This window comes from Physeter macrocephalus, chromosome 16 (genome assembly GCF_002837175.3).
Source record: "Physeter macrocephalus isolate SW-GA chromosome 16, ASM283717v5, whole genome shotgun sequence".
NCBI classification, from domain to species: Eukaryota; Metazoa; Chordata; class Mammalia; order Artiodactyla; family Physeteridae; genus Physeter; species Physeter macrocephalus.
In genome coordinates, this window is record NC_041229.1 from 42,661,302 (window position 1) to 42,676,506 (window position 15,205).

Genomic DNA, 15,205 nt, shown 5'->3' on the forward strand with positions numbered 1-15,205 from the left:
CATATTCTTTTTTCCAACTGTCCGAGAAATAATTGACATGCATCACTGTATATTTTCTCCTTTATTGATTTCTTTATTCCCTCATTAATTTCAAGACATTCCTTAGTATTTCTTTATTTCTTGTTATTTCATATTTGTGTTTAGGCATCTTAGGACATGGTTCTATCTTGTGTTAATAAAGTTAACACAGTAAATGTCTGCCTTCTTTGGATTTCTCATTTAGCTGTAACTATTCATTCATGTTCACACAAAAAGGAATATGGATATGAATCATCTTTCCCAATTTAGGTTTCTTGTTTCAGATATTTTATACTTCCTTGCCACTTTCAATATTTCTAAAATAAAATTCTTGAATATAATTGTTTTGTATTGCTTTATAACATATGTCCTGTGCTTTTTAACCTTTTATAAAATGTACTTTTTTCAATTAAACATTTTATTTTGAGAACATTGTAGATTATTTTTGAATTTTTCAGGTATAAATAACTTCTGCTATAATTTCCATTCTGTCATACTTTCTGCTTGGATATAGCTTATTTATTCATTGTGTATATGTATTGAGTCCTATATGCATGTAAGATAATGTAAGGTTGGGGATACAATAGACAAATGAGCATGTTTTTTGCCCTCACGGGTATCATAATCCAACAAATATTTTTTTTTAAAAGTGTCATTAAAATTTTAGATAAATGACTCAGCTGTAAAGTAAAGGGTATACTGTGAAAGACTCCTATGGAAAAATTTGGTTTGAATTTTAAGGGAGAGGTCAGATTGGTTTCTCTGATGAAATTTACCTTTAAGCTGAGATTGAAAACAACAGTAAGAGTTACTTAATTGCATTAACTTGGATTCTTCCTAAAACTGCAGACTGTGGGAGATTATTCCAAGGATCAAGAGTTTTGAAGGACCAGGGAGAATCATAAAAGAAGGAGAAATTTGTCTCTGCCATGAGCATTTAGGCTCAATTTTGCTAGAAACTTCTGAGAAGTGTATAGGATACCTTTTATAATATTCCATCTCAGATATCATAGGAAGACCAGTTGATTCATCAGCTTCCTTTCCCCATTTGTCAAGGGTTTACTCAGACATTTTTAACTACCATCACTTCCTAGTTGTACTTGTGTTTATGCCAAGTAGGTTCCCACCTGCCTGTTTCCCACTCCACCATATTGGAAAAGCCCAGGGCAGAAAGTGAATGATGCAAGTTGAGTTGCATCACTGTCATCTTGAAGGGTGTTAAATCTTCATGCAGGTACTCCTCGAATCTAGGGCTGGAATGGGAGACGTCGCCCAGAGTAGTATGAAGTGATACTCAAGAGGTCTTGGTCCACCAAGGAAACCATTAAAGTGGCAGAATTTGCAAAGTTCCAAAAACAGGAATTAATTGGGCATATTCAAAGAAATTAAAGATGGCCAGTGACATAGAAAAGAGTGGAGGGAGATAAGGGAGGAGTCTTGGCAGACACTAAAGTATCATGTTAAATGAGTTTGTATTCTGTTATTGAAGCACTTATAAGTATTTGAAATGTGCTACACAAGGGATATTTCTCTGAATCATGACCTTATATTTTCAGTACCCATTGTTAAATACATCATTTTCTGTATGTTTCCCAATGCAGAGTGTTTAGATTCAGAATTAGATTTACCAGATTACTTTTTTCCATGCAAAATTCTCATCCTGGACTGTAGGCCATGCAAAAGGATAGCTGCCCTTGGATCAGGAAGCCATTCTTGGTTCCCAGTCAGCTGTCTCTGGAGAAGCACAGGGTGGAATGGAAATTGTGTCAGGTATTTCGGCATTCATTTTACCCATCGGATATTGGAAAAATATGTTGCAGAACATTCTTCTTCAACTTTCTCTGGAAGGCAGAGAGGCACCTACAACCACCAATAAACCATCAGTGCCATCTACATGCTTGTAGAGAAAGAAGGGTCTTGAGTGGCCTATCACTGAAAGTGAGGAGAAGGAACAATAAGGCTATGGGATTCAGGAAATAAGTAAGAAGTTCTATTGGTTGCTAATAACCTTTAGTTTAGAAACCTTGTTGAATCCAGATCATTGTAAATTTATAGGCAGCTATAAGATGTATAAGTTCTGGGTATCTAATGTGCAGCATAATAACTATAAATAATATTGTATTGTGTACTTGAAATTTACTGAGAGTAGATTTTAAGTGTTCTCACCACAAACACACACACATACAAATGCACACACACAGTAGCTATATGAGGTGACAGATGTGTTATTTAACTTTGTGGTAATCATTTCACAATATATAGGTATATCAAATCATTGCATTGTACACTTTAGAATGTACAGTTTTTATTTGTTAATTATATCTTAGCAAAGCTAGGGAAAAAAGAAAAAATACAGAGAGAGCCCATACAGTCTTTACCCAGTTTCACCCAGTGGCAACAACCTGCAAAACTATATAATAATATCACATCCAGGGCACTGACACTGACACAGTAAAAAACCAGAATATTGGTATCCCTAGGGATCTCTCATGTTTCCATTTTACAGCCATGCCTACTTGTCATTTCAAGAATTTCATAGAAATGGGATGTAAGTTTTTTGGACTGGCTTTTATTTATTCAGTGTAATTCTCTAGAGATTCATGCAAGTTGTTACAGGTCTTAATAATATGTTTCTTTTTCCTTTTATTACTAAGTAGTATTCCATCATACGTATGCACCACAATTTATTTAACAATTCACCTGTTGCAGGATATCTATGTGGTTTCCAGGTTTTGGCTATTATGAATGAAGCTCTGCAAATATTCATGTGCAGATTTTTGTGTTAACCTAACTTTTCACTTCTCTGTGATAAATGCCAAGGGGTGCAATTTCGAATCATTTGGTACTTGGATGTTTAGTTTTTAAAGAAACCGCCAAAATGTTTCCAGAGTGACTGTTCCATTTTACATTCCCACCAGCAATGTATGAATGATCCGATTCCTCTGCATCCTTGCCAGCATGTGGGTGGTGTCACCATTTTTTGATCTAGTCATTCTAATAGGTGTTGTAGTGATATCTCATTATGGTTTTAATTTGTGTTTCCCTAATGGCTAATAATGTTGAATGTCTTTTTATATGTTTACTTGCCATCTGTGTAGCTTCTTTGATTTATTTTTTTTGTTTTCTTGCAATTTTATTGAGGTATAATTGATAGCACTATATAAGTTTGGTATAGAGCATAATGTTTCCTTTCACGTACATCATGACATGATTATCACAATAAGTTTAGTGAACATCATCCTCATATAGATACAAAATTAAAGAAATAGAAAAGAAATATTTTTCCTTGTACTGAAAACTCAGGATTTACTCAACACCTTTCATATAAAACATCCAGCAGTGTTAATTATATTTTTATGTTGTACATTATATCTTTAGTTCTTATTTATCTTATACCTGGAAGTTTGTAGCACGCTTTGAATGCCTTCATTCATTTTCCCCTCCCCCACCCCACCTCTGGTAACCACAAAAATATTTATGCCTTTTAATTGTTTTCTAATTGAATTTTTTTTAACTAATGAGTTGTGAGAGTTCTTTATGTATCTAGATACTACTCTGTTGTCAGTTATGTAGTTTGTAAATATTTGCTCCCAGTAAGTAACTTGTCACTTCAAATTCTTAAAAGGGTCTTTCACAGAGCAAGTTTTTAATGGCTTTCCTTTTGAACCTGGACTGGTCTTAATGAGTGGCTTGACCAGTAAAATGTGGTGGAAGTGAAATTTTGGGACTAAAGAAGGTAGACCATAAGAAGCCTTGAAACTTTAGGTTTCTTTTGGATGTGACAGTTACTCAGAGTTGCTTTGGTTTTGGTAACTCTGATGGTTTTGAGGAATAGTAGTCATATAGTTGGTAGCAGGTCACTAAGTCAAGATTTAGCTGATGTTCTTCTCATCATACTGCTGTTGTGACTTTTGAAGAGGAAGACCACAGAGGTAAAGTGCTATCCTCATCACATCATCTCAAGTGTACACTGCTGACTTCTATTTGCTAATATTTTGCAGAGGATTTTTGAGTCTGCATTCATAAGATTTATTGGTTTATAGCTTTCTTTTCTTGTAATGTTTTTAATGGTTTTAGTCTGTAGATTTTCCATATACCATGCGTTTAACTGGCTTTAATATTAGGGTAAACCTTGTCTCAGAAAATGAAGTAGAAAATATCTCCTGTGCCTATATTTTCTGGAAAAGATTGAGGAGAATTGGTATCATATCTTACTTAAATGTGTGGTGGAATTCGCCAGTGAAACCACTGGTATTTTCTTTTATGGAAGGTTACTAATTAGTCAATATCTTTAAAAAAATTAAGCCTATTCAGATTATTTCTCCTTGGTGAGTTTTAGTAGATTTTGTCCTTCTAGGAATTGGTCCATTTCACCTAAGTTTTCAAATTTGTGGGCATAGAGTGGTTCATAGCGTGCCTTTATTATCCTTTTAATGTTCATGTTTTCACTAGCTATGACTGTCAGGAACTGAGCTGGGCTCGGAAGAGCTGATCTGTCAAGGGTCAGAGTGCTTAGTTAAGACAACAAGCCAAAAAAGAAAGTAAAAGTCAAGCCTTTAGTCACTGACTGTGATAGTTTAGGCAAGAGGTTATTGTATGATATCCCTTATGTGTGGAATCTTAAAAAGGGGTACAAATGAACTTATCTACAAAACAGAAATAGAGTTACAGATATAGAAAACAATCTTATAGTTACCAGGGGTAAAGGGGGGAGGGATAAATTGGAAATTGGGGATTGACATATATACACTACTATATATAAAATAGATAACTAATAAAGACCAACTGTATACAACAGGGAACTCTACTCAATACTCTGTAATGACCTATATGAGAAAATAATCTTAAAAAGAGTGGATATATGTGTATGTATAACTGATTCACTTTGCTGGACACCTGAAACTAACTCAAAATTGTAAACCAACTATACTTCAATAATTTTTTTTTTTAAAGACGTCAAACCCAAGAAAGCACCAACTCTTCCCCATTCCCCCTTCCAATTTTCCCCTTGGAATGATGTTAGTTAAGGATCAGGTGGATTAATGCACATGTGGGAATTGCCTCGATGTCAATGAAGCACCTAAAAAAGTATCTTGTAGTTTCATGGGCCAAGGGGACTGGGAGAGAGGGGCAGGGGGGAGGCTTAGAATGAAAAAAGTACTGAATACTGAGTCAGAGTGAAGAAGGAAGAATGTCTTCAAGTCTAGTTCCCCATAATGGCAGCCGGGTGGGGGGAGTGCATTTTAGTAGACACACCTGAGAAAGTCCTCACCTGAAGGCCTTTGAAAATGTGGCCTCTGAATTGAAGCACTTGATCTGGGACACAAATACACATTAGAGCACGACAGCCAGGGCAGTCTGAGTCCTTGACTACAATTCCCTTCTGAGACTGCAATGCACTGGCAGTACACCAAGTCTGTGCAGTTAGGGCACCTTTCCACCATGAGACCTGCCAGCTAAGCCTTTTCATAAGTGCCTATGGTTGGGCCTAAAAGATTACACAGACATTTTTGGTCATGGTTTTGAAGCCTTGATTACCCCCTTTTTTCATGTATGATATTGGTAATTTGTGATATCTCTCTTTTTTCTTGGTTAGATTGACTAGAGTTTTATCAATTTATTATTATTTCAAAGAACCAGTTTTCTGTTTTGTTTTGTTTTTTGTCCATAGAATTCCTACTTTTCAATTCCATTGATTTTTTTCCTGAATTTTTATTATTGTTTTTCCTCTGCTTACTTCAGATTTAATTTACTCTTCTAGTTTTCTAATATTAAAACTTAAATTATTTAATTATTTAAATTATTTTAGATCTTTCCCCTTTTCTATTACATGCATTAAATAATAGAAAATGGCCCTCTAAGCTCTTATTTCACTATATCTCACAAACATTGAAAATTATATATTCATTTTCATTCAGTTTCAAATTATTTATATTTATTCTTGAAACTTTTATATTGGCCAATGTGTTACTTACAAATGTATTATTTAATCTCTAATATTTGGGGATTTCCACCTAGCTTTCTGTAACTGACTTCTTGTTGAAAGGTGGATATGCTATATTAGATAATAGGAACTGAGGTAAAAAGGCCTTTATTATAAATATATTTTAATCCAGTAAGGAGCTGGTTTGTGTTTAATGTTTGCCATGGCTAGTTTCCAGAGGCTTACAATTCCTCTAGTGTTCTGTTTTGTTCTCTTTTGTTGCCTTTGGGCTTCTCTAAGAAATCCTCCTCAGATAGAGTCTGTCTTCCAGATATTTCAGTTGTAATATACTGATATACTGGAGTCCTATTGGTGTGTTGGTAAGTTGTAGGGGAGGAAAAGCATTCTGTAATTTAATGATTAAAGCTTAGTCATTTAATGAACCCATATCCTGAGCTGTGAAATCCACAGGTGTTTTGTTTGTTTTTTTAGCTCACCATCTTCCCCTTAGTTGCAGCAGGAGAGATAGAGGAGAATCAATAGAGGATTCTATTGATTGAGATAGAGGATATTTTCCATATCCTGTGGTGTTCAGTGAGTATCCCAGATTCCTTGTCCCTCAATCCCCATTGCCCACTATTCTTAACCGAAGACCCATAGTCCCCATGTTTTATAACATGGCACAGTTCCGAGAATATGGTGACTGTGGGAAAAAAATGAGAACGAAACACACACAAACTGAACCTCAACAGGCTGAAAATGAATAGAAAACAAAACATGCACTCAGAAGGCGACAGCCATGACATAGGAAGTGTGACCAGTATCCTTACTACTAATATTGACATTGAAACTGACAACATTCATCAAGAAACAGATGGGACTTTGACTTCCGTTGACCAGAAGAAGAAGCTACATGGCAAGAGCCCTTCTAATAACACTCTGTATAGAGATTAAAAAAAAAAAAAAAGTTGAAGAAATGCACTTTCCCCAGGTGGGAAAAGGCTGTAATAAAATCTTCCACTGAGAGTAGGCCTTTGTAATAACCAACACTCAGGGCATATTTCAAAATGGTTACTTTTTTCCTCCCCTTGCTAGAATCAGGAGTGGATCTTTCTAGACTTTTGACCGTGAGAACCTGGTGGGTGTTTTTGAGATAAAGCCCATGAAAATGTGGGCACCCCCTAAGATTGCAACCCCCAGGAGTTTCTCTTCCTTAACCTAGTCTACAATGAACCCCCAGCAACCCATCCAAATTACCTTTTAAGTGTTACTACCAGTTCCTGGCTTCCACAGCTTCTCTTCCAAATAAGCAGAGCTCAGTTGTGATTCTATTAGCCTGTGTGTCCAGAGTTTTGAGTGGTGCTTTATAGTATTACTTAAGTTATCTGATTACTCCAGCAAAATCTGTTGACTTTCATTGTCTCCAGCTTTTTCTTGTTGTAAAAATGGGAGTGACAACATCCAAGCTCTTTACATGTTGGGGTGGAACCAGAAGTCCCTGGGTTCTTTTTTTTAAGAAGCATATAATATGATTTTCCTTTCCAATCTTATATAGCCTGCAAGAGTTGAGGAGAGTGGGCACCTAGCCTTCTTCAGAATTATTGTATTTTCTGTGTATTTTCACAGAAGCTAAGAAGGAATTCAACTTAACTTTAGGTATTTTTCTCTTTTTAACATTTTCTAAATTTATAAAGTTTATGTAATATTTAAAAACACCTATTAACCAATTCCACCCTCCCCCAAATTCTAATATTTCTATACATAAGGAGGATCATTCTATATGCATTTGTGTTCACAGACGTAATCAAGATAATGGAGGCAGGGGCAGAATTTATTTGCAGCCTACTATAGACTGGTGTAGGCTAACTTTTGTATTTATAGTTATTAATTTAACTCTTACAACAGCCCTAACAGGTAGTCATTATTCCTAGAGTACACATGATAGATCAAAGGTTTGGACTGAAAATCACAAACCCAAATTCATGCAGCAAAGAACTTTTAGAGTAAATGCTATACCAAGCTTATTTATCTTGGACTTAATAAAAATGTGAAACATATAGGGTTACTTTTTGCTTTATAATTTTGTCAAGAAATTGGCATATACCTGATCATTGATTATAGATGAGTAACCAGGGGAAAACTGTTTGCTCTGCCTTTCTTCACCTTTTGGTACTCAATGTGCTTTTTACCACATTGTACATCATATACATATTACATCCTAATCAGCTCCTAAAATGCTTCCTGCCCCAATATTTATTTTCTTAGCACAAGACTCTTGTGCTAAGACCGTAAATTCAGCTTTCTATGAGCTCAACAAGTCAGCACCAAATATTCATGTAATTCTCCACAAGTATATTCATCCCCAGGAATACTGCATTCTGTACTTTGTGCAAAATCATCTGCTTCTTCTTGTGTTAGCTGCTAATCCCACAGCCTAGAAAACCATAATCCTACCTTCTCTAAATCGTATCTTGGAAGAGAAACCTTGTCTAGAGAAAAAAAGGAAACAATACAGCTTAAGGTGAACCAGTAATCCTTAACTTTGTCTACAGAAAATCTGCCCCAGCTGTAACGCAGTTGACAGGGTTCTAATGCAAAACACGTGTGTGCTTTATCATGACAAATCCAATATCCTGAGAAAACTAAGCATTTTGATTTTTTTTAAAATTTAGATGTTGGTTTTTAAGATTCTTGAACAAAAAAAGAGCTGAAATAGCAATTAAAGAGGGTTGATAAAACCTTTTTTATAGAAATATCATGTTACCAAAATACCTTGGAATCAGTTATATTCACCTGTTTATTCTATAGGAGATTTCACTCAGTAGGAAATGACCTTATCATCCCAGTAGGAAGTAATCTCCTTATCTCACATTCAGAACTTAATTAGCAATCTTACCTTTAGGAGTGTGAAACCTTTATATTCATTCTTTTCTAGTGTATTTTGGAGAATCAAGGGTTCCTGAGTTGTCAGATATACCGGAAAGGTCAGGAGCTCTCCATGATTTTCTTTTTGGGGACTCCTGACTTTACATAATCAGTCAACCTGAAGGTTAAACTTAAGATTTCACAGCTTTTGTGAAGTTCTTTGGAATAAAAATATTTTGATCACAATTATACTAATCTTGTACTTGTCTAAGTATTAAAACCAAAAGCAAAAATACCTAAACCAAACTAAATTTGGTTTCCAAATGGATAGCTCACTTTTTATCTGAGAAGTTAATTCTCTAAGATACTATGCAATAGTTCAGTGGAAAATTTATCAGATAAAGATTTACTTTCAGTACTTGAGATATTGAGCAAAAGTCAGCTGATGTGGTTAAACTTTCTGTTTCTTTATTTGGTTATTTATTTATAGGCTTTACTTTCTAATTGTTGGGAAATGTTATTTTTAGTATATTTATAACTTACTACCTCTTTCTCTTCCATATACACATTTGCTTTTCTAATTAAATATCAAAGTGGTTTTGGATATTTGTGAAATAATTTCTTCAAAGTAGAGGGCACTAAAAGTGGGGAGAATAATTGCAGTCCATTTTTGCAATAGCTCAGTGTTTCAGTAACCTGTTTAAAAGTAACCAATGCCAAAGCTTAAAAAATTTTTTTGATAGTGCTTGATAATACTAAAAAAACTATGCTAGACTGTCTTTCAATTAGCTAACATACTTCTGTATTTTAGAGATATCCATATATACCTGCCAATGGTAAAAATGTATGATATTAAAAGAATGCAATACATAGTTTAAAATAAATTTGACTGTTAAAGTTATTCAGATATGGTGAGAAAAAATAAATAAAATTTTAATTTGCAAGTCTTAATGCAGTTAGTGTTGTAGATTGGTGAGGAGGTAATTTTCAATCAGGGAGACCTGAAAAAAGACAAATAGAAAGCTTCTTATTTCTTAAAGAACAATATTCCTCTGGTACTTTGGCAAAGCTGGGATAATATTTCATGTTGTCAGATATATATGTATATATCTATATGTTGTCATATATATTTTTTCATATATATATATGTATTCTTTAGTTAACTAGGGTAAGAGTTAATTTTTAGATAACCAAATCATTACAAAGCAATACTATAATCATCATAAGAAGATATATAAAGGGATTATTCTATTTTGTTTCCATTATTTAGAGGTATATTCTATTGGTCTTCAGATCGTATATTCTCAATATGAATTAACTTAAAATTTAGTTAATATGGAAGTTAAATGAAATCTTGGAAGAGGAGTTTGGGTTGTGACTTCATGCCAAAATGAAAAGGCATTGACACCTTGTTATTCATAATTGCTGTTATTAAATACACATGGCATTTGACATGTATATATTTAACTCATAGTAAAAGAATTTATAGATAGGAAAATGGAGGTGAAAAAAAGCTAAGAGGTGATAGAGGATTATTTTGAACAAGATCTACATGCTGCCAAGTCCAACACTGCCATCCACATCATGCTGTGTCTTATAGGACATATATATATATATATATATATATACGAAAACTAAAAGTGATCAATATATAAACCTGATTTTTTAAAATTTGAGGGCCAGAAAGATTGGATCTCTGTCTTTGTAACTTTGATCTGACTGTTTTCACATAAAATAGTAGTTGTGAAAAATATTTGAATCTCTTCCCTCTTATAACTTCAGAATTTAAAAAATTGAGTTTGAATACTTTTTTCCATGAATAAATTGTATATCTAGTGCTGCTATAATCATTCACTAGAAAAAGCATCATATTTCTAAAATCTCCTGGTTTTCTGATTTGCAAATTTTGAAATATTTAAATTATCATAAAAATTACCCATAGAAACTTGTAGTAAAATATTTCCCTACATTTCTGGGGTGAAATCTAGGATGAGTGTTTTTCACTTTGTTTTATTTTTGGTTTTTCATATACTTTCAGCAACAGGAAATTTTTCTTATTGTCTTTGAATTGAGACAGTATTCCAAAGCACTAGATTACTATTCTATCACAGAATTATAATCCTATCAAGCTTCTAAAAGATGTTAGATTTCATGTCAATGTTCCCTCTTCATCACTCTCTTCCTTGTTTTCTCTTTTTCTTCCCTCGTATCTCTCTTCTTCCACACACTTCTCCATAAACTGTTTCTTATTGTGAAAAATGATGAAAAACAATTCTTGCAAGTGTTACTTTATTTTTATTTGTTTATTTTTATTCTGAATTCTTTTATGTTAAATAGGAACATTTTCTCAATAGCACTCTTAAGTCACTTCTCATTTATCTTCCTCTTTAAGAACTGCATAGGCTCATTTTAAATAGTTTAAACACCTGTAATAAACTACAGTTTGCTAAGAGTAGATGTACTCTGGTTAATGCTCAAAATGATGTGGCCAGAGGAAAAACAAGCATTATTAAATATGAATGCAATCTTTACCAACACGAAATGAACATTTTTTCTTTTTCAATAAAAAAACTAGCCCCAAAAAAGTCTCATTCTATAAAGATTTATCATTTCCAAATCACAGTGAAAGGATCTTAATTTACCAATTTTGTTTTCTCCTATGTGCCTTAAAGATACCTCACTAAAAACTGGTATCTGACACAACAGAATGACATATGCAGAATGTAATATTGTAGTGCCAGTAGTGAGGTTGATTGTTATAGACATATTTAAACTCTGAGTATTAAATGGTTACATCCTAATTATTTATATAGAAATTGGTCCAATAACTAAAATAGAGAGCAGCAGCTGAAAATTTATCTCATTCAATGTTCAGAGATAAAAGTGTTAACCATTCTTTCCATTATTTTCTGCAGATAAGTTCTTTACTTTTTTCATATTTAAATCTGATGGCAACTGAATTCTGGCATTTTTCCAAGCTACTGTATGAAGAGGATGCTGAAGGCCACCACAATACAGCATACCACAACATAAGGACTGTTCCATTCACCAATTCTGACACACTTCCAAAATATACCCAACAGCCCAGTTTTATTTCTGTCCAGGAGGCTGAGTGCCAAGGATCGGCTATAAGCACAGGTACATAGAAGCAGCAAGATTACACTCAACAGACTCTGAAAATTGAAAATGTCAGACCTAGTGAGGCTGGTGAAGCCCCAGCCACATCTCCCTTCTGGGCCTGGGGCGGAAGAGGCATGCAGGAGCAGTAGAGGAGTGCAGGTCCGGCTTGCCTTTGTTGCTCCTTGCGTGGTCTGTAAGTGTTATTTTAATATGGCTTCATCACTGAGTCCAGGGCATTCCTACTATGTGACTTAACTATAGACAAGCTGTTCTGAATTAGAAAAAAACATTTTTTTTCAGTCTAGTTGAGTTAGGTCAAAGTTGTTAAAAAAAAAATCAATCACAGATGTTTCAAATCTTGGCCATCATAAGTCTTTAGTTCTTATTGTTTATACCATTCATTTGGAGCAAAGAATATGCTACCTTATATTTTAAATTATTTTTAGATTTCCCTTTCCCCTGTACTTCATTATAAGCTTCAGTGCCGACAAAGTTCAAAATTCCTTGCAGACCTTGTATCTAACCATGTGCACAACATATATTCCATATGTATTTTTTAATTCAAACTAATTCAAATCAACTAACATGTTTTGAGTGCCTTCTGTGGTTGACTCAAATAAGAAAAAGGAATAGGTTGTTTTTAACCTCAGAATCATAGAACCAACTTTCAGGGGATTGTGGATGTTTTGGAAAGAAAAGCCTTGTCCTATAACTAATGCAAAGTTGCCTAAGAATAGTGGTACATGAAGGTGCAAGGTAGGACATAGAAGAACCTGGTTACTTTATCCAACTTGATAAAAACATGAATGAAGCATTACCTTTTGTGACTTTTCTCAGAGGGAGACATTCCAGTTGACTGACATTGAAAGTAGTACATGGTAGATGATCAATAAACACTGACTAGCAGAGATGGTTTGTGAACAGGCAAGGAAAATGAAACGGCCAAAAGACTCAAGGTTAGGGAGAGCCTAAGCAAATTACCTGATTCAATTAGAACACAAGGACTATGAAGGTTAAAAGTGAAATTGGGCATGGTGGTAGTATTTATACCATGGAAATAGACAAATACTTCAAAGTAAATCAGAGCTCCCTTCCCCTCTCCTCTGCAGAGCTGGAGATAATCAGATTTCTGATTTTTCCCCACCAAAATTTAGCTTTCCTTTGCTAAAATTTCATAAAAATGGAATAGTAGAGTATGCATATTTTGATAAGGTAACTTAAAGACAGCTGAATACTTGAGATTTATTCTTATTTCCACATGTATCAGTGGTTTGTACCTTTTTATTGCTGATTAAATTTCCAGTATATACAAATATACTACAGTTTAAGTTATTTTCCTATTAATAGATACTTGGGCTGGTTCTAGTTTGGGGCTGTTATGAGTAAAGCTTTTTATGAAAATTCTTTTACAAATATTTTTGTAAACATATTTTCAACACTCCTGGACAAATATATAGGTTTCCTGAGTCATCTGGTAGATGTATGTTCAAGTTTATTAAAGAAAAAAAGAAAGCAAGCAACAGCAAAACAGGCCTTAGCCAAAGTGGTTGCTCCATGTTATGTTTTGTCAAAAATACATGGTAGTTAGTTGTCTTATATCACCTCTGCAACATTTACAGTTTTATTATGATATATCTTGAAAAGGATATCTTTAAATTGACTTTCTTTGGTGATCTGTGAGCTTCATGAAATTTGACATCTAAATCTCTCCCCAAATTTGGGAACTTCTCAGTCATTATTTCTTTAAATAAATTCTCTGCTCCCTCCTCCCTTTTTTTCTCCTCTTCTCCTTCTGAAACTCCAATAATTGACAAATTGGTTCTTTTGATGTTATCTTATGGATCATGTAAGCTTTCCTCACTCTTTTTTCTTTGTCCACTCTGAGGAGAGTAATTTCAAGTTCCTGCCTTCAGTCTCACTGATTCTGTCTTCGGCTTGATCAAGTCTGCTGTTGATGACCTCTATGGCAGTTTTCATTTCATTCATTGTTTCTTCAGCTCCAGAATATCCATTTGAGTTTTTAAATGATTTCTATACTTCTGTTAAACTTATATTGATCATGTATAGTTTTTCTGATCTCATTGAATTATCTTTCTCTCTGTGTGTGTGTCTGTGTGTGTGTGTGTGTGTGTGTGTGTGTGTGTGTGTGTGTGTGTGTTGTAGCTCATTGAGTTTTCTTCAAATAGCTTTTTTGAATTGCTTATCTGGTAAAATGCACATCTCTAACCCTATGAGGTTAGTTATTGGTAAATTTTGATCCTTTGGTGTCATATTTCCTTGATTTTATTTCATGTTTTTGAAGTGTTGCATTGCTGATTATATTTGAAATATCAACCACCTCTTCCAGTCTTTACTGACTGACCTCAGGAGAGAAATACTTCCTATAGAACTGGTAAGGATTCTTAGGCCTTCTCAGATCTTCTAGGTATACACCTGCCCTTGTGTCATGTAGCTCATGATTCGATATTCTGGATTGGGGTGAGAAAAATGAGCCCCTTTGTCAGCATCCTGTATAGATGGGGAAGCCAACCCACTCACACATTTTCTCTTTGCCCTGAGGAAGAATTCACAGGATGAGGAAGATCTCTCTTGACCCTAAGCTGTGTCCTCTTGGAGGAGGTGTGATGCATGTAAAGTTAAACAGTTCCTCTTACTATCTCCAAAGCATTCAAACTCTTTATTTATTTATTTTTCCCTCAAACGGTCTGCTGGAACTTTTCCTCTAGAAACTTGAACTTCGAAAAAGGCTCTCATCTGTGGGCAATTGTCTGTGTCACTGTTTTCCAGGGGCTCCTGTGCTGTGGCCAAGAGAAGCTGGAGCTGGTTCATGAACCACTGCAGGGTCCACATCTAGGACCAAAGTCTGGCTGCCAGTTTCCCAATGCATGGGTGGCCCAGATTCCTCCCAATCCCCTTGGTGTATGATGTTGTACCACAGCTTCCTCAAAAACACTTTTGTCCATGGTTGGATGTCAAATTTTTGTTGTGAGGGACATCTTATACTACCATAAATGTTTATATCACCTATGCATTTTATCTTAATTGTCAAATTTATTGGCATAAAATTATCCACAATATCATTGTTTTATTCTCTCAGTGTCTGTCAGATCTGAGGTGATCTCTTTTATCCCTAACTTTTCATAGTCTCTTTGTAGTTAATATTGTATTAATTAAATATGTGTTAACCTTTAATTAATATAGATCTTCATCTACTGTTCTCATTCTTTTTATAATACTCTATTCTATTATACTAACATACATTATAAACAAGAAAAGAAA

At 34.5% G+C, this 15,205-nt stretch overlaps 1 protein-coding gene across 1 annotated transcript; it reads right to left on the reverse strand.

Moving 5' to 3' along the window:
• Positions 1-11,784: 11,784 nt before the first annotated feature.
• LOC102974398 (protein kish-A-like) lies at positions 11,785-14,776 on the reverse strand. Its single transcript, XM_055091366.1, has 2 exons — positions 14,629-14,776; positions 11,785-12,044 (listed from the first exon to the last, which is right to left on the reverse strand). Exons 1-2 carry the CDS (start codon positions 14,774-14,776, stop codon positions 11,785-11,787), a joined length of 408 nt encoding a protein of 135 aa, XP_054947341.1.
• Positions 14,777-15,205: the final 429 nt, after the last annotated feature.

Bases quoted from the DNA above. Each gene is read 5' to 3' on its own strand.
- LOC102974398 (XM_055091366.1), bottom strand. From the start codon at position 14,776: ATGTGGACCCTGCAGTGGTTCATGAACCAGCTCCAGCTTCTCTTGGCC. The intron at 12,045-14,628 runs GTTTGAGGGAAA...CTTCCGCCCCAG, and splicing joins AGGAAAAGTTCCAGCAGACC to GCCCAGAAGGGAGATGTGGC.